Source organism: Myxine glutinosa, chromosome 3 (assembly GCF_964187855.1).
Source record: "Myxine glutinosa chromosome 3, kmMyxGlut1.1, whole genome shotgun sequence".
Lineage (NCBI taxonomy): Eukaryota > Metazoa > Chordata > Myxini > Myxiniformes > Myxinidae > Myxine > Myxine glutinosa.
In genome coordinates, this window is record NC_136263.1 from 217,957,147 (window position 1) to 217,977,882 (window position 20,736).

Below are 20,736 nucleotides of genomic sequence, written 5' to 3' on the forward strand. Positions count from 1 at the left end.
TTATAAATAAAAGGAGTAATATTAATGTTGCAAATAAAAGGAATAATATTAATGTTGTAAATAAAAGGAGTAATATTAATGTTGTAAATAAAATGGTAATATTAATGTTATAAATAAAAGGAGTAATATTAATGTTGTAAATAAAAGGAGTTATATTAATGTTGTAAATAAAAGGAGTAATATTAATGTTGTAAGTAAAAGAAGTAATATTAATGTTATAAATAAAAGGAGTAATATTAATGTTGTAAATAAAAGGAGTAATATTAATGTTATAAATAAAAGGAGTAATATTAATGTTATAAATAAAAGGAGGAATATTAATGTTGTAAATGAAAGGAGTAATATTAATGTTGTAAGTAAAAGGAGTAATATTAATGTTATAAATAAAAGGAGGAATATTAATGTTGTAAATGAAAGGAGTAATATTAAAGTTGTAAATAAAAGGAGTAATATTAATGTTGTAAGTAAAAGGAGTAATATTAATGTTGTAAATAAAAGGAGTAATATTAATGTTGTAAGTAAAAGTAGTAATATTAATGTTGTAAGTAAAAGGAGTAATATTAATGTTGTAAATAAAAGGAGTAATATTAATGTTATAAATAAAAGGAGTAATATTAATGTTGTAAATAAAAGGAGTAATATTAATGTTGTAAGTAAAAGGAGTAATATTAATGTTATAAATAAAAGGAGTAATATTAATGTTGTAAATAAAAGGAGTAATATTAATGTTGTCAATAAAAGGAGTAATATTAATGTTGTAAGTAAAAGGAGTAATATTAATGTTGTAAATAAAAGGAGTAATATTAATGTTGTCAGTAAAAGGAGTAATATTAATGTAAATAAAAGGAGTAATATTAATGTTGTAAATAAAAGGGTAATATTAATGTTATAAATAAAAGGAGTAATATTAATGTTGTAAATAAAAGGAGTGATATTAATGTTGTAAATAAAAGGAGTCATATTAATGTTATAAATAAAAGGAGTAATATTAATGTAAATAAAAGGAGTAATATTAATGTTATAAATAAAAGGAGTAATATTAATGTAAATAAAAGGAGTAATATTAATGTTATAAATAAAAGGAGTAATATTAATGTTGTAAATAAAACGAGTGATATTAATGTTGTAAGTAAAAGGAGTAATATTAATGTTGTAAATAAAAGGAGTAATATTAATGTTGTAAGTAAAAGGAGTAATATTAATGTTATAAATAAAAGGAGTAATATTAATGTTGTAAATAAAAGGAGTAATATTAATGTTGTCAATGAAAGGAGTAATATTAATGTTATAAATAAAAGGAGTAATATTAATGTTGTAAATAAAAGGAGTAATATTAATGTTGTAAATAAAAGGAGTAATATTAATGTTGTAAGTAAAAGGAGTAATATTAATGTTGTAAATAAAAGGAGTAATATTAATGTTGTAAGTAAAAGGAGTAATATTAATGTAAATAAAAGGAGTAATATTAATGTTGTAAATAAAAGGGTAATATTAATGTTGTAAGTAAAAGGAGTAATATTAATGTTGTAAATAAAAGGAGTAATATTAATGTTGTAAGTAAAAGGAGTAATATTAATGTTGTAAATAAAAGGAGTAATATTAATGTTGTAAGTAAAAGGAGTAATATTAATGTTGTAAGTAAAAGGAGTAATATTAATGTTGTAAATAAAAGGAGTAATATTAATGTTGTAAGTAAAAGGAGTAATATTAATGTAAATAAAAGGAGTAATATTAATGTTGTAAATAAAAGGAGTAATATTAATGTTGTAAGTAAAAGGAGTAATATTAATGTTGTAAATAAAAGGAGTATTATTAATGTTGTTAATGAAAGGAGTAATATTAATGTTATAAATAAAAGGAGTAATATTAATGTTGTAAGTAAAAGGAGTAATATTAATGTTGTAAGTAAAAGGAGTAATATTAATGTTATATATAAAAGGAGGAATATTAATGTTGTAAAATGTAAATGAAAGGAGTAATATTAATGTTGTAAATAAAAGGACTAATATTAATGTTAGAAATAAAAGGCGGACTATTAATGTTGTAAATAAAAGGAGTAATATTAATGTTATAAATAAAAGGAGGAATATTAATGTTGTAAATGAAAGGAGTAATATTAATGTTGTAAATAAAAGGAATAATATTGATGTTGCAAATAAAAGGTTTTTTTTTTTTTTTTGTTTTTTTTTGTATACAAGATCGAGGCTCGTGAAAGAGCGTGAATAATATTGTGAGTAAAGAGCTCGTGAAAGAGTAATATTGATGTTATAAATAAAAGAAGTAATATTAATGTTAGAAATAAAAGGAGTAATATTAATGTTGTGAACAACAAGAAGACGTCATGCATAGCACGATACTTGCAAAATCCGCCCCTCCACACCCCCCACCCCCCCAAAGTTTTCCATTGATACAGCAAATTGGCCATTTCATGAAGATTAAAATTTACGATCTTGATCAAAGCTCGGGTCAACAGGATGAAAAGTGACGATTTTTCAGATGAAAAATGATGATTTTCGAAGTTTGACCTTGAGTTGACCTTTGACCTCATAAATAGTTGGTTTCCCAATTCAGTGAGGCAATAAACAAATGCTGTTCTATTTTCAAGTCAATCGGATGAAAATTGATGGGGTTTCAGATGAAAATTGATGATTTTGGAACTTTGACCTTCAGTTGACCTTTGACCTTTTGACCTCAAAAATAGTTGGTTTCCTAATTCAGTGAGACAATATGCAAATGCTGTTCAGTTTTCAAGTCAATCGGATGAGAATTGACGGTTTTTCAGATGAAAAGCGATGATTTTGGAAGTTTGACCTTCGACCTCAAAAATAGTATGTTTCCCAATTTAGTGACTCGATATGCAAATGCTGTTCAATTTTCAAGTCAATTGGTTGAGAATTGATGGCTTTTTAGATGAAAATTGATGATTTTTAAAATTTGACCTTTGATCTTTTGACCTCAAAAATAGTTCATTTCCCAATTTATTGACTCAATATACAAATGTTATTCAATTTTCAAGTCAATCGGATTTAAAATTGCGATTTTAGAAATATGACCTCTAGATGCCTTTTTTTTTTTTTTTTTTTCTTTTTGTATACAAGATCGAGGCTCGTCAAAGAGCGAACATTAATCACACAGAAAGACAAACCGACACATAAAACATATAACATCGGGAGCGGTAGACAAGATGGGGAGAGAGGGGGAAGGACACAAACACAACATTTGAGAGCAGGGACCGAGAGACATGCAGACATCGAGAGATCTGAGAGAGGGCGAGGGCTTTGGGGGGGGGGGGCATGGGAAGGGGGGGTGGGAGAGGTATAAAACATATGGGCACTGCCAGGACTTCCAGGAAAGAAGTTGGAATTTCAAACAAGGTGGATCTGGCGTGAATTAGCGGGGGTAGAAAAGATCAAGGTTTTGGATGGAGGAAGATAAGAGATGGTGGTGAACAGCTGTTTTAAAGACCTGGAGGGAGGAGCGGGATTGAACGGAGTGAGGGAGTTTGTTCCAGAGGCGGAAGAAAAGAGGAATGAAAGAGTGAAGGTGAGCAGAGAGCCGAGGTTTCGGCAGTTTAACCATCAGAGGGTTGCTGGCAGACCTTGTGCGACCTGAAGGAATATTTGGGGGACAGCACAGAGAGAGCTGGGGGTGCAAGGCCGGAGAGGAGTCGGTAGAAGACAGAAAGACCACCTACCTGCCTGCGGTGAGTGAGTGAAAGGCCCTCAGAGATAGCTTCATCGCGGGAGATTCCAATAATTCTGAAAGCTTTTGTTTCAACAGCTTGAAGACGAGCTAGGTGTGAGGCAGGAGCACCAGCCCAGAGGGGAGAACAGTATTCCATTGAGCTGCGGATGAAAGCCTTGTATGTGGTGAGGAGCTCAGGTGTGCCGAGGAAGGACTTCGCACGACGGAGGATGCCACCGGCGACTGGCTTTGGAGGCCAGCTTGGAAATGTGGTTTTCCCAAGAAAGATCATGGCAGATAGTGAGACCCAAAAGCTTGAGCGATAGAACTTCTTGGAGAGGATTGTTGAGAAAGTAGATGGGAGGGTTGTCCTTTGACCTCAAAATCAATAGACTTCTCAATTGGGACGACCGAGACAACTTGGTGAAGTTTTGTTACGATCAGTTTAGAATTGTGACCTGTAGGCCGGTGACAAACACAAACAAACAGACAGACAGACGGACAGAACCACAAACGCAATCGACCAATGCACTTGTAGAGGGGTCAATATACGAAAAAAACTCACCTAACCCCCAAAAAAATGATACAAAATGTTTTTCAATGGATTCTGGTACCATTGGGCATGCTAAATAACATACTAAAAATCTAGTAACATCTGACTTCCGGAAAGGGGTCATTTTCAAGATGGCGTCCAAGATGGCCGCCGGGAGCTTAAAATGGCCATATCTCAATTATTATTCAACCTAGAAAGGTGGTTTTGGTGTCTAACCCTAGGTTTTAGGGCCCAAGGAATTCAATTGAATCAATAAAATTACCATCAGTTAATTATTTATTGACAAGTCCAAGATGGCATCCCAAGGTGACATCCTGATCCACTAAAATGGCTCTGTCGAATAGTAGTCAACCTAGAGAGATTTTTTCAGTGTGTATATCTAGGTTTAAGGCACCCAGGAAATCATCAAAATTACTTAAATAAGCACAAAGTAATCAGGTAATCCAGTAAGCCAGGTTTACCAGCCCATTAGGCATTTGTTGTCTTATACAGTTAGTCGCTATTCATCGTCATCCTCCGACTCCTCTGGAAGAAACTTGTTATGTGGATTGTCACATTCTTCAAGTTGGCACGGTCCACAGGCAGTAGTACATGGTAGTCCATATCGTCTACAAGAGCAGCAGAGTGTCTTGCAGGCAGTGGAGCAGTTACAATGAATGACCTTCAAGAGACTGTCTGGAGCAGCGTTCATTCTTGACATAAGTGGGACAAACTGATTATCCTGCAAGCTCCACCCCCATTTCATGGCATCCATACCCTCTTCTTTTCCCATCCACACCATGATCTGGTAGTACGCTCTACGACAGTGAAGTTTGGTAGCAGATTCAGTTGGGGGCAGACGTTCGGGTGTTACAAAAGACGAAGCAGAGACAACCTTCTTGCTGAAGGTGTTATATCGCATTGTTGCAAGGGAATCTTTGCACTTGCCACCAAAGAGGATAGCCATTACTCGGCATCCAAGGTCCTCTGTGGTCTGGTTTGGGATGGTGAATGTGTTGGCACAAGATCGAAGGACAAGGTCTCCTTTTACAAGCTTCTGGAAAGCAGTCTTTTTGCCAACACCAAAAATCCGAGAAGTCGTGTCACAACCAGTCATGGCATGGATGAATATCAACTGAGAACATGTCATGTCCGAGGATTTCTTTTAGACGGTTGATGTCATACACTTTAAAACTGCCATCAGCTTTGGACTTGTCTGATCTTCAATAAAGAGTAAAGGAGGAAGACAAGGAGATCAGTATCTTCTCCAATCAGTGTAGTGGTGTGTAGAAGAGATGCCTCCACTGCAGCCTTTACTATATCTACATCAGCATCTCCAGGTGCATTGACCACAGTGCAATACCTTTCTCTCAGTTCATCACTTATCATCCCGATCAGTCTCTGGCAGTGGTGTAGACACATTACACTCTTATCTCCAATCTGAAACACACACTTGGTTCATTAGCTGGTGAGTCGGAGGATGACGATGAATAGCGACTAACTGTATAAGACAACAAATGCCTAATGGGCTGGTAAACCTGGCTTACTGGATTACCTGATTACTTTGTGCTTATTTAAGTAATTTTGATGATTTCCTGGGTGCCTTAAACCTAGGTATACACACTGAAAAAATCTCTCTAGGTTGACTACTATTCGACAGAGCCATTTTAGTGGATCAGGATGTCACCTTGGGATGCCATCTTGGACTTGTCAATATATAATTAACTGATGGTAATTTTATTGATTCAATTGGATTTCTTGGGCCCTAAAACCTAGGGTTAGACACCAAAACTACCTTTCTAGGTTGAATAATAATTGAGATATGGCCATTTTAAGCTCCCAGCGGCTATCTTGGACGCCATCTTGAAAATGACCCCTTTCCGGAAGTCAGATGTTATTCGATTTTTAGTATGTTATTTGGCATGCCCAATGGTACCAGAATCCATTGAAAAACCTTTTGTATCAATTTTTTGGGGTTCAACCATATATTGACCCCTCTATTGAAAAATCTTAGATTTTGCAAGTAATAAAAGGAGTAATATTAATGTTGTAAATAAAAGGAGTAATATTAATGTTGTAAATAAAATGGTAATATTAATGTTATAAATAAAAGGAGTAATATTAATGTTGTAAATAAAAGGAGTTATATTAATGTTGTAAATAAAAGGAGTAATATTAATGTTGTAAGTAAAAGAAGTAATATTAATGTTATAAATAAAAGGAGTAATATTAATGTTGTAAATAAAAGGAGTAATATTAATGTTATAAATAAAAGGAGTAATATTAATGTTATAAATAAAAGGAGGAATATTAATGTTGTAAATGAAAGGAGTAATATTAATGTTGTAAGTAAAAGGAGTAATATTAATGTTATAAATAAAAGGAGGAATATTAATGTTGTAAATGAAAGGAGTAATATTAAAGTTGTAAATAAAAGGAGTAATATTAATGTTGTAAGTAAAAGGAGTAATATTAATGTTGTAAATAAAAGGAGTAATATTAATGTTGTAAGTAAAAGTAGTAATATTAATGTTGTAAGTAAAAGGAGTAATATTAATGTTGTAAATAAAAGGAGTAATATTAATGTTATAAATAAAAGGAGTAATATTAATGTTGTAAATAAAAGGAGTAATATTAATGTTGTAAGTAAAAGGAGTAATATTAATGTTATAAATAAAAGGAGTAATATTAATGTTGTAAATAAAAGGAGTAATATTAATGTTGTCAATAAAAGGAGTAATATTAATGTTGTAAGTAAAAGGAGTAATATTAATGTTGTAAATAAAAGGAGTAATATTAATGTTGTCAGTAAAAGGAGTAATATTAATGTAAATAAAAGGAGTAATATTAATGTTGTAAATAAAAGGGTAATATTAATGTTATAAATAAAAGGAGTAATATTAATGTTGTAAATAAAAGGAGTGATATTAATGTTGTAAATAAAAGGAGTCATATTAATGTTATAAATAAAAGGAGTAATATTAATGTAAATAAAAGGAGTAATATTAATGTTATAAATAAAAGGAGTAATATTAATGTAAATAAAAGGAGTAATATTAATGTTATAAATAAAAGGAGTAATATTAATGTTGTAAATAAAACGAGTGATATTAATGTTGTAAGTAAAAGGAGTAATATTAATGTTGTAAATAAAAGGAGTAATATTAATGTTGTAAGTAAAAGGAGTAATATTAATGTTATAAATAAAAGGAGTAATATTAATGTTGTAAATAAAAGGAGTAATATTAATGTTGTCAATGAAAGGAGTAATATTAATGTTATAAATAAAAGGAGTAATATTAATGTTGTAAATAAAAGGAGTAATATTAATGTTGTAAATAAAAGGAGTAATATTAATGTTGTAAGTAAAAGGAGTAATATTAATGTTGTAAATAAAAGGAGTAATATTAATGTTGTAAGTAAAAGGAGTAATATTAATGTAAATAAAAGGAGTAATATTAATGTTGTAAATAAAAGGGTAATATTAATGTTGTAAGTAAAAGGAGTAATATTAATGTTGTAAATAAAAGGAGTAATATTAATGTTGTAAGTAAAAGGAGTAATATTAATGTTGTAAATAAAAGGAGTAATATTAATGTTGTAAGTAAAAGGAGTAATATTAATGTTGTAAGTAAAAGGAGTAATATTAATGTTGTAAATAAAAGGAGTAATATTAATGTTGTAAATAAAAGGAGTAATCTTAATGTTGTAAGTAAAAGGAGTAATATTAATGTTGTAAATAAAAGGAGTAATATTAATGTTGTAAGTAAAAGGAGTAATATTAATGTTGTAAGTAAAAGGAGTAATATTAATGTTGTAAGTAAAAGGAGTAATATTAATGTTGTAAATAAAAGGAGTAATATTAATGTTGTAAGTAAAAGGAGTAATATTAATGTAAATAAAAGGAGTAATATTAATGTTGTAAATAAAAGGAGTAATATTAATGTTGTAAGTAAAAGGAGTAATATTAATGTTGTAAATAAAAGGAGTAATATTAATGTTGTAAGTAAAAGGAGTAATATTAATGTAAATAAAAGGAGTAATATTAATGTTGTAAGTAAAAGGAGTAATATTAATGTTGTAAGTAAAAGGAGTAATATTAATGTTGTAAATAAAAGGAGTAATATTAATGTTGTAAGTAAAAGGAGTAATATTAATGTTGTAAGTAAAAGGAGTAATATTAATGTTGTAAGTAAAAGGAGTAATATTAATGTTGTAAATAAAAGGAGTAATATTAATGTTGTAAGTAAAAGGAGTAATATTAATGTAAATAAAAGGAGTAATATTAATGTTGTAAATAAAAGGAGTAATATTAATGTTGTAAGTAAAAGGAGTAATATTAATGTTGTAAATAAAAGGAGTATTATTAATGTTGTTAATGAAAGGAGTAATATTAATGTTATAAATAAAAGGAGTAATATTAATGTTGTAAGTAAAAGGAGTAATATTAATGTTGTAAGTAAAAGGAGTAATATTAATGTTATATATAAAAGGAGGAATATTAATGTTGTAAAATGTAAATGAAAGGAGTAATATTAATGTTGTAAATAAAAGGACTAATATTAATGTTAGAAATAAAAGGCGGACTATTAATGTTGTAAATAAAAGGAGTAATATTAATGTTATAAATAAAAGGAGGAATATTAATGTTGTAAATGAAAGGAGTAATATTAATGTTGTAAATAAAAGGAATAATATTGATGTTGCAAATAAAAGGTTTTTTTTTTTTTTTTTTTTTTTTTTGTATACAAGATCGAGGCTCGTGAAAGAGCGTGAATAATATTGTGAGTAAAGAGCTCGTGAAAGAGTAATATTGATGTTATAAATAAAAGAAGTAATATTAATGTTAGAAATAAAAGGAGTAATATTAATGTTGTGAACAACAAGAAGACGTCATGCATAGCACGATACTTGCAAAATCCGCCCCTCCACACCCCCCACCCCCCCCAAAGTTTTCCATTGATACAGCAAATTGGCCATTTCATGAAGATTAAAATTTACGATCTTGATCAAAGCTCGGGTCAACAGGATGAAAAGTGACGATTTTTCAGATGAAAAATGATGATTTTCGAAGTTTGACCTTGAGTTGACCTTTGACCTCATAAATAGTTGGTTTCCCAATTTAGTGACTCGATATGCAAATGCTGTTCAATTTTCAAGTCAATTGGTTGAGAATTGATGGCTTTTTAGATGAAAATTGATGATTTTTAAAATTTGACCTTTGATCTTTTGACCTCAAAAATAGTTCATTTCCCAATTTATTGACTCAATATACAAATGTTATTCAATTTTCAAGTCAATCGGATTTAAAATTGCGATTTTAGAAATATGACCTCTAGATGCCTTTTTTTTTTTTTTTTTTTCTTTTTGTATACAAGATCGAGGCTCGTCAAAGAGCGAACATTAATCACACAGAAAGACAAACCGACACATAAAACATATAACATCGGGAGCGGTAGACAAGATGGGGAGAGAGGGGGAAGGACACAAACACAACATTTGAGAGCAGGGACCGAGAGACATGCAGACATCGAGAGATCTGAGAGAGGGCGAGGGCTTTGGGGGGGGGGGCATGGGAAGGGGGGGTGGGAGAGGTATAAAACATATGGGCACTGCCAGGACTTCCAGGAAAGAAGTTGGAATTTCAAACAAGGTGGATCTGGCGTGAATTAGCGGGGGTAGAAAAGATCAAGGTTTTGGATGGAGGAAGATAAGAGATGGTGGTGAACAGCTGTTTTAAAGACCTGGAGGGAGGAGCGGGATTGAAGGGAGTGAGGGAGTTTGTTCCAGAGGCGGGAGAAAAGAGGAATGAAAGAGTGAAGGTGAGCAGAGAGCCGAGGTTTCGGCAGTTTAACCATCAGAGGGTTGCTGGCAGACCTTGTGCGACCTGAAGGAATATTTGGGGGACAGCACAGAGAGAGCTGGGGGTGCAAGGCCGGAGAGGAGTCGGTAGAAGACAGAAAGACCACCTACCTGCCTGCGGTGAGTGAGTGAAAGGCCCTCAGAGATAGCTTCATCGCGGGAGATTCCAATAATTCTGAAAGCTTTTGTTTCAACAGCTTGAAGACGAGCTAGGTGTGAGGCAGGAGCACCAGCCCAGAGGGGAGAACAGTATTCCATTGAGCTGCGGATGAAAGCCTTGTATGTGGTGAGGAGCTCAGGTGTGCCGAGGAAGGACTTCGCACGACGGAGGATGCCACCGGCGACTGGCTTTGGAGGCCAGCTTGGAAATGTGGTTTTCCCAAGAAAGATCATGGCAGATAGTGAGACCCAAAAGCTTGAGCGATAGAACTTCTTGGAGAGGATTGTTGAGAAAGTAGATGGGAGGGTTGTCCTTTGACCTCAAAATCAATAGACTTCTCAATTGGGACGACCGAGACAACTTGGTGAAGTTTTGTTACGATCAGTTTAGAATTGTGACCTGTAGGCCGGTGACAAACACAAACAAACAGACAGACAGACGGACAGAACCACAAACGCAATCGACCAATGCACTTGTAGAGGGGTCAATATACGAAAAAAACTCACCTAACCCCCAAAAAAATGATACAAAATGTTTTTCAATGGATTCTGGTACCATTGGGCATGCTAAATAACATACTAAAAATCTAGTAACATCTGACTTCCGGAAAGGGGTCATTTTCAAGATGGCGTCCAAGATGGCCGCCGGGAGCTTAAAATGGCCATATCTCAATTATTATTCAACCTAGAAAGGTGGTTTTGGTGTCTAACCCTAGGTTTTAGGGCCCAAGGAATTCAATTGAATCAATAAAATTACCATCAGTTAATTATTTATTGACAAGTCCAAGATGGCATCCCAAGGTGACATCCTGATCCACTAAAATGGCTCTGTCGAATAGTAGTCAACCTAGAGAGATTTTTTCAGTGTGTATATCTAGGTTTAAGGCACCCAGGAAATCATCAAAATTACTTAAATAAGCACAAAGTAATCAGGTAATCCAGTAAGCCAGGTTTACCAGCCCATTAGGCATTTGTTGTCTTATACAGTTAGTCGCTATTCATCGTCATCCTCCGACTCCTCTGGAAGAAACTTGTTATGTGGATTGTCACATTCTTCAAGTTGGCACGGTCCACAGGCAGTAGTACATGGTAGTCCATATCGTCTACAAGAGCAGCAGAGTGTCTTGCAGGCAGTGGAGCAGTTACAATGAATGACCTTCAAGAGACTGTCTGGAGCAGCGTTCATTCTTGACATAAGTGGGACAAACTGATTATCCTGCAAGCTCCACCCCCATTTCATGGCATCCATACCCTCTTCTTTTCCCATCCACACCATGATCTGGTAGTACGCTCTACGACAGTGAAGTTTGGTAGCAGATTCAGTTGGGGGCAGACGTTCGGGTGTTACAAAAGACGAAGCAGAGACAACCTTCTTGCTGAAGGTGTTATATCGCATTGTTGCAAGGGAATCTTTGCACTTGCCACCAAAGAGGATAGCCATTACTCGGCATCCAAGGTCCTCTGTGGTCTGGTTTGGGATGGTGAATGTGTTGGCACAAGATCGAAGGACAAGGTCTCCTTTTACAAGCTTCTGGAAAGCAGTCTTTTTGCCAACACCAAAAATCCGAGAAGTCGTGTCACAACCAGTCATGGCATGGATGAATATCAACTGAGAACATGTCATGTCCGAGGATTTCTTTTAGACGGTTGATGTCATACACTTTAAAACTGCCATCAGCTTTGGACTTGTCTGATCTTCAATAAAGAGTAAAGGAGGAAGACAAGGAGATCAGTATCTTCTCCAATCAGTGTAGTGGTGTGATAGAAGAGATGCCTCCACTGCAGCCTTTACTATATCTACATCAGCATCTCCAGGTGCATTGACCACAGTGCAATACCTTTCTCTCAGTTCATCACTTATCATCCCGATCAGTCTCTGGCAGTGGTGTAGACACATTACACTCTTATCTCCAATCTGAAACACACACTTGGTTCATTAGCTGGTGAGTCGGAGGATGACGATGAATAGCGACTAACTGTATAAGACAACAAATGCCTAATGGGCTGGTAAACCTGGCTTACTGGATTACCTGATTACTTTGTGCTTATTTAAGTAATTTTGATGATTTCCTGGGTGCCTTAAACCTAGGTATACACACTGAAAAAATCTCTCTAGGTTGACTACTATTCGACAGAGCCATTTTAGTGGATCAGGATGTCACCTTGGGATGCCATCTTGGACTTGTCAATATATAATTAACTGATGGTAATTTTATTGATTCAATTGGATTTCTTGGGCCCTAAAACCTAGGGTTAGACACCAAAACTACCTTTCTAGGTTGAATAATAATTGAGATATGGCCATTTTAAGCTCCCAGCGGCTATCTTGGACGCCATCTTGAAAATGACCCCTTTCCGGAAGTCAGATGTTATTCGATTTTTAGTATGTTATTTGGCATGCCCAATGGTACCAGAATCCATTGAAAAACCTTTTGTATCAATTTTTTGGGGTTCAACCATATATTGACCCCTCTATTGAAAAATCTTAGATTTTGCAAGTAATAAAAGGAGTAATATTAATGTTGTAAATAAAAGGAGTAATATTAACGTTTCAATCAAAAGGAGTAATATGAATGTTGTAAATAAAAGGAGTAATATTAATGTGATCAATAAATGGAGTAATATTATGTTTATTAATAGCAGGGATTAATAGCAGGGTTAATAGCAGGGATAATAGCAGGGAGCAGGGATATTAATATTGTTGCGGTTTTGAGTTTGCACAATAAAGGTTAATTTCCCCCTCATAGTTTAGTCACACAACAACACGTAGCCTCGCGATAGTTCAGTTATGTCTTAGTAAATGTCAGCATAGTCCTTTTCCTGTGTTAGTTTTGCGTTGAGTAGAATAATGAAAGTTAGGTCCTTTCTTGCCTTATGCCACCTTATGCCGCCTTTGGCTTTTGGCGTAAATTAACACGAGGCAGGCCTGACAAATCGAGGCAAGACCGAAGGAGGGCGGAGGAGAAGTCGACGGTAAGAGCGAGCCGCCAATCAGGGCTCGAAGGGAGTGGCTGCGGCACTGCGTCACAAGGCGTGGTTAGAACATTCGAGAGAGCTAAGGGGGTTGGCCATATAACCGTTGCGTGAAGCCCCCACGCAGTTCTGTGGAGAGGTGAGCTTGCAAGTTCTGATGGGAGAGGCGCTTGAGTGTTGAGCAAGTTACGAGTTCTGAGAGAAGACGCGCATGAACCGAGTTATAAAGCGCGCTTACAGATTAAACGTTGGGTTGAGCTTGAGGCAGATCCTCCATTGAGTTACGCGAGTGAGAGCGCGCCAATAATTAATTGCGCTGTGGAAAACCGCCAAGCCTGGCGAGAGTTGTGTACATTTCCCTCCCGCCTGCCTGCTCTGCCCTTTGTTCGAGAGACGCGCTGCAAGGATCCCTCCCACCGCCTGCTTGCCTTCATCGCGGGACGTGCTGTGACTGGGGAGAGCCACGCCGGGCGGAGCAGTTCCTGGACGACCAAGTCGGCGCGTTCGGCGAGTGAACATCATCCTTCCTTCATTTCCCCCTGTGAGTGTGATCGGGCCTGTGTCTGGGCTTTAACTTAAGACTGTATAAGACTGCTCTGTGTCTCTTCGCCTTGTACATAATAGTGTGAATAGTTATTAAACCTGTGTTCTTCCTTCCATTCGATCGTCCCCGTGTTTTCCATCATTGACTTAGCATGGTATGAATAAAACCGCTCGAATCAGGTTCCAATACCAAAGGTAACTGCATGGACCACGTAGTACGCAATCCGCTCTGTGTACATAAATTACGCGTGGCTCGTGCGAGGCTTGATTCCCCGCTTCCGCGGCGGCGCAGGTACTTAGGTACGGGCGAACATCGTCCCGGAACCCTACCCTGCGTTTGCCCGGGAGGGGCGATTCAAGTTTCTCGGTTGCGCCGACCCAAAAAGAACAAGGGGCTTAATCTCCCCTTGGTAAGGGCAGGAGGGTCGCACGGAAACCGTAACAATATTAATGTTGTAAATACGTAAATAAAAGGACGACCTCGACAACTTGGTGGTTTCGTGACGATCGGTTTGGAATTGTGACCCGTCGGCCGGTGACAAACAGACAAACAAACAGGCAGACAGACAGAACCACAAACACAACCGACCAATATACTTGAAAAATCTTCGATTTTGCAAGTAATAAATGGAGTAATATTAATGTTGTAAATAAAAGGAGTAATATTAATGTTTCAAACAAAAGGAGTAATATGAATGTTGTAAATAAAGGAGTTATATTAATGTTGTAAATTAAAGGAGTAATATTAATGTGATAAATCAAAGGAGCAATATTAATGTCATAAATAAAAGGAGTAATATTAATGTTGCAAATAAAAGGAGTAATATTAATGTTGTAAATTAAAGGAGTAATATTGATGTTATAAATAAAAGTAGTAATATTAATGTGATAAATCAAAGGAGAAATATTAATGTCATAAATAAAAGGAGTAATATTAATGTTGCAAATAAAAGGAGTAATATTAATGTTGTAAATTAAAGGAGTGATATTGATGTTATAAATAAAAGTAGTAATATTAATGTGATAAATCAAAGGAGCAATATTAATGTCATAAATAAAAGGAGTAATATTAATGTTGCAAATAAAAGGAGTAATATTAATGTTGTAAATTAAAGGAGTAATATTGATGTTATAAATAAAAGTAGTAATATTAATGTGATAAATCAAAGGAGCAATATTAATGTTATAAATAAAAGGAGTAATATTAATGTTGTAAATAAAAGGAGTAATATTAATGTTATAAATAAAAGGAGTAATATTAATGTTGTAAATAAAAGGAGTAATATTAATGTTGTAAATTAAAGGAGTAATTTTGATGTTATAAATAAAAGAAGTAATATTAATGTTGTAAATAAAAGGAGTAATATTAATGTTGTGAACAAAAGGAGTAATATTAAAATTATAAATAAAAGGAGTAATGTTAATGTTATAAATAAAAGGAATTATATTAATGTTATAAATAAAGGAGTAATATTAATGTAAAAAAAATGAAAGGAGTAATATTATGTTATAAATAAAAGGAGTAACATTGATGTTATAAACAAAAGTAGTAATATTAATGTGACAAATCAAAGGAGCAATATTAATGTTATAAATAAAAGGAGTAATATTAATGTTGTAAATAAAAGGAGTAATATTAATGTTGTAAATTAAAGGAGTAATATTGATGTTATAAATCAAAGGAGCAATATTAATGTCATAAATAGAAGGAGTAATATTAATGTTGCAAATAAAAGGAGTAATATTAATGTTGTAAATTAAAGGAGTAATATTGATGTTATAAATAAAAGTAGTAATATTAATGTTGGAAATAAAAGGAGTAATATTAATGTTGTAAATAAAAGGAGTAATTTTGATGTTATAAATAAAAGGAGTGATATTAATGTTGTAAATAAAAGGAGTAATATTAATGTTGTGAACAAAAGGAGTAATATTAAAATTATAAATAAAAGGAGTCATATTAATGTTGTAAATTAAAGGAGTAATTTTGATGTTATAAATAAAAGGAGTAATATTAATGTTGTAAATAAAAGGAGTAATATTAATGTTGTGAACAAAAGGAGTAATATTAAAATTATAAATAAAAGGAGAAATGTTAATGTTATAAATAAAAGGAATTATATTAATGTTATAAATAAAGGAGTAATTTTAATGTAAAAAAAATGAAAGGAGTAATATTATGTTATAAATAAAAGGAGTAATATTAATGTTACAAATAAAAGGAGTAATATAAATATTGTTGCGGTTTTGAGAACCCACACTCTTGTAAATATGACGTCATTAAAGGGTTAAAGGTAGCACCCCATAGATAGGCCACAAGCAACACTTAGGTCACCATAGGACTTCAGTTATTTCATTAGTATGTGTATAGATAAGGCCATGTTTCCAATAGTTGAATCTGCGTTGTGTCAATCAAATAAGGAGTAGGCCCCATTCGTCCATTTTGACAGCCTCCCTCTCCAAGCGACGCCATTAAGCGCGCCCTACAGTCTGTACCCCACGGCCCTCCCAATTGTTACGCGCCTTGCCAGCAGCGTTCGCAACCTCGCTGGGCTTCCGCCCAAACGCCGCCATAAGCCACGAGGTGAGGCCCGGAAAAATGGGGCGGAGCGCCAGGAAGAAGGTGTGGCCACGTCACTCAACCATCAGGGCGGGGCCGGTAAGCCATAACCAGCCAACCAGGGCTGGAGGGACATCGCCTAATAGGCGTGGCATTTGGGCTGGCGGAACGATCGCTGGTTCATTTATAAAAGCGAGCGCACAAAGCCCTTTTACAGGACTGTTGAAAAGAGCTCACCTTGAGAGGACTCGTTGGAAGGTTGGCTTTTGGGAGGACGTATTGGGAGAACGCACATTTGAAAGAACTCGTGGGTACATGTGCCTGATCAAAGAGGGCTCGCTGGCATTGGGAGTTCAAAGCAGGACCTTGGAGAGGGGCGTTTGGCGCGGGTTGTGCGCCTATTACGTACGCTAGTACCAGCCTTTCCCCCCGTCATTATAACTGTCCGTTCGCGTCACGCTACATGCAGAGCTGCCTGCCGGGTTTCGTCCGCTGAACCGGAGCCTGGACCGGAGCCTGGACGCGCTGGTGACCATCAACCTGTTCCACCCTACTATCTACAATCCCCGTGTGAGTGACTGTGTGTGAGACGGGCCTGTTTGTAAAGGGAATAAGTTAAGCCTGTAATTAAGATTGCCCTGTGTATCTGCTTCTTCCTCTTCCTTGTACATTCCCTTCTTTCGTTTCCTCTTTTCTTTGTACATCATTAATAAACCCATCTGATCTTCCTATTCTCCTGGTTTCCTCTTATCCGATCGCATCAGTCTTTTCTCTCATTGGGTAAGCGTGGCACGATCGCAACCGCTTAAAATCGGGTTTAGTCACCTGTTAACAGCTCGGATCGCGGATTGCTATCTGCTTGGCATATCCCATCATATCCGTAGTTCGAGCGGGAGTTATTTCCTTGCTTACTAGGCGGCGTTAATAAGTAGGTAATAAGAAGACGGCTTACAACCCGAGTTAACGTCGTCCGGAAGTGACGTCATAATTTCCAGGGTCGCGTCGGCCAGATCAAAGACAAGGGGATTAACCCCCTCTTGATAAGGGGAGAGCCGACGTAGCGAGATCCGCAACAATTGGTGTCAGGAGTGGGATTTGGACCCGAACCAAATTTTTTATATTTTGGATAAATTTGGTCAAAATTACGAGCGGCCGAAATTTTATTTAACATCTAAATTGAAATCGTGCCATGGATAACCAAGGCGATCGGGTGCCGGTGGGGGTAAATGAGGAGGTATAGGAAGGGTTAGAATCAACCCAGGACCACCGGGAAGAATTGGGACAATTGGAGGAAATGGAGGATGCAGGTAATGAGGGTGCAGGAGAACAAAATGGCAGCGCCTCACACATGGCGGCGAGGGCCACGCCCGCTGCGCAAATGGGGGTGGTCGACATGCAAGTCTTCATGGCGCAAATTTATGGCAGAAATGAAAAAAATGATGGGCGCCCAGCAGAATGAAATAAATAAAGTAAATGGTAAGTTGGACGCCCAAAGTGATAAATCCACCCGGGAGCAAAAAGAAATGGGTGGCCAGATGAAAGACGGGTTAAACAATTTGAAAAATGATATGGGAAACCAAATTGGGGGAGTGAGAGACGGGTTAAGTAATTTGGAAAATAGAATGGGGGGGCAATTGGGAAGTCAAATTGGGGAGTTAGAAAGTAAATTGGGGGGATTAGAACGCAAATTAGGGGGCCAATTGGAGGACGTGGGTAGCCAAATGAAGGAAATGAAGGACGGGCTAGCGGGGTTGGAAAACAGGATGGCCACCCAGGAGAACCAAATGGAAGGAGTGAAGGATGGGTTAACGGGGCTAGAAGACAAGATGGGGGGCCGATTGAGGGAAATGGGGGATAAATCCGCCCGGGAAATAAAACAAATGGGGGAGCAGATAGAGGAGGTAAAGAACGGGCTGGAAGGCAAAATGGACGCCCAAAAGAATGAGTTGGAGCAAATGAGGGCGGCATCTAAAAGAGAAATGGGAGAGATGGGGGAGGATATAAGGCGCGGGGTGAGCGAAGAGGTCGCGGGGGTACGCGACGAGATAAAGCGGGGTGAGGAGCGTGTGGAGAAGGAGGTGAGAAAGAGTACGGCTCGGTTACAGGGGGGTATAGAGGAGTTGACGCGGGAAGTAGAGAAGCTGACAGTGGGACAAAAGGAGTTAGGGGAGCAAGTGAGTAAGAACACGGACGTGATCGGGGGGCTGAAAGCAGCACAAAGGGAAATAAAGAAGGAATTAATAGCGACAAAGAAGGAATGTCAGATGGTACACGAGGGACTGACAAAGAGGTTGGATGAGGTGGTCGAGACATTGGGGGCGAGAGAACGATAAGTTAGGAAGCATATAGAGACGGCCAAGGTGGCTTCAGAAGAAGAAATTGTGGGGGCGCACCGGCAAATAGAGGAGGTGAAACAAAAGTTGGAGGAGGTAGAAGAGGGGGTGAGTGAAATTAAAAAGAGACAAAGGGAGACTAAGAATGAAATAAAGGAGGAGGTGATGGAAATGGTACAAGGTCTGTGCTCACATCGTGATGACGTACTTGCTAACCAAATAAAGAGTTTGCAGGTGGCGAGGAGGAGCGAAGAGGAAGAGGCACCGAGGTGAGTGGCGATATGGTCGGAAATGTATATGGTGTGAGGGGAGGTTCAGCGAGCTTGGGGGTTGTTATAGACCCGGGCGTTCGTGAGAGGCCAATGGTAAGGTGTGCGACTGGTCCGGAATGTGTGGAGAGGGAGTGTGCACAGGGATGTCCGACCATGGGTAGTGTGAGAGGTGTTGGTGAGCCGGGTTGTGCGAGAATGGAGTGAGTAGCGGGTTGCGAAGAGGCGACCCAAGCATAGACACCGACAGGGGTAGTCTTTAGAGGGACGGAGGATGCACGCGGGCCCCCCGGGAATAGTGTACTGTGGGGGCCTGAACGGTTCGGCCCCGCGTTAATTCCGCAGGGAGCGACGCACGGGGTCCGGCCTTCGGGCGGCCATAAGGTTCCACTCGCGCCGCGCCGTATGACGGCAAGAGTGATCTGAGGGCGTACCTGGCGCAGTTTGAACATGTGTGGAGGGGAAACGGTTGGAATCCGGACGAAGGTGGAGTACACCTCGTGGGGGCACTGCGCGGTGTGGCGGCGGAGGTGCTGACAGCCTTACCACCGGGTGCTATCACCCGGCCAGCCCTCCGCGTGGCCTTAATTAATAGATTCGGCATTGAACAGCAGAGCGAGCTTGTTAAAGCTCAGCTCGCGATGCGAAAGAGAAAGCCCCAGGAGACCATCGGGGAGCTTGCCTATGACATTCGCCGCGCGCTAGGGATTGCACACGCAGACATGGCGGCGGCCTCCCAGGAAAGCCTGGCGCTGGACCATTTCATCCAGGCCATCGGCGCCCGCGGACTTTGAGCCAGGCGGCCGACGCTGTGGCCCGTTGGGAAGCAGTGAGGCCCCTGGCCCGGGGAAGCGAGCGCCACGCAGTGGCGGTGCGCCAGGTAGGGCCCGTGGCTGGTGGCGGCCCCCCGAGGGGGCCCGCCCCCGAAAGGGGCCCGTGGCTGGTGGCGGCCCGCCCTCGAAAGGGGCCCTGACCTGGAGAGCATGGTCCGAAGGCTGGTGGACCAGCGCCTGGCGGGACCTGGACCATGGCAGGTGGCTCTGGAGGTGGCCCCCGGTAGACCCCGACAAATGCCCCAATTCGGACTTTCAGGGGGGGGAATTTGGAATTCAGGAGGCAAGCACCTTACCAGGTGAGGTGCTTTAATTCTAGCCGGCTGGGTCACCGTGCGCGAGAGAGTCGAGCTCCGCACCGGGACGGACCCCGGCAGCCGAGACCAACAACTCCACCTCGAACGGATCGGACTAGCCGACCCCAGACACCCCCCCGCCAGGGCCCGGGAAACGAGAAGGTGCCGGGCATACAGGGCCGTGTTCGGTAGTAGGGGATGGTGAAGCGCCCTCATTGACGCGACAGGTCATTCATTGTGGACAAATTGGTACAGGTAGCCTAACAATTCGGTGCAAAATTGCCAGCGTGGGGGTAGACGCCGTAGTGGACACAGGAGCAAGCTCCACGATCATCAGCCCTGTGATCCTCAATTCGAGTGCAGACGGCTGGGATAAAATCCAGCGTCTGGAAAATCATAGTTTGCAGCTGGCTACCGGGGTAACGGCCCCCATCATAGGGCGTGGTTTTGTAACCCTCAAGTAAGGGTCGGTAAAGAGGGAGATAGAAGTTTGGGTGGTGGAGGTGTGCGACCCACGCTTAATAGGGTTGGATTTGTTGACTGCCAGCGGTTGTAAAATCGATTTGTGCCGGGGGACCCTGCAAGTGGGAGTCGATGAGCTACCATTGGATGGGGTGAGCACGGCCGAGAGGACGGAGCTGGAGGCTTCCGAGGCCGTGACCATCCATCCAAGGGCCGAGGCCATAGTGCCG

The 20,736-nt window shown here is 38.4% G+C and overlaps 1 protein-coding gene across 3 annotated transcripts in view; it reads right to left on the reverse strand.

Annotated features, from left to right (window-relative positions):
• Positions 1-20,736, reverse strand: part of LOC137422863 (uncharacterized) — a 635,168-nt gene that overhangs the window by 12,086 nt on the left and 602,346 nt on the right. Inside the window, exon 27 of one of the 3 annotated variants that reach the window (XM_078774998.1) lies at positions 12,077-12,152. The exons of the other annotated variants lie outside the window; for them this stretch is intronic. Coding sequence (XP_078631124.1) covers positions 12,142-12,152 — 11 coding nt within the window. The 3' untranslated portion in view covers positions 12,077-12,141. Of the gene's footprint in view, positions 1-12,076; positions 12,153-20,736 lie in introns of those variants that run through there. 3 annotated transcript variants of the gene reach the window in all.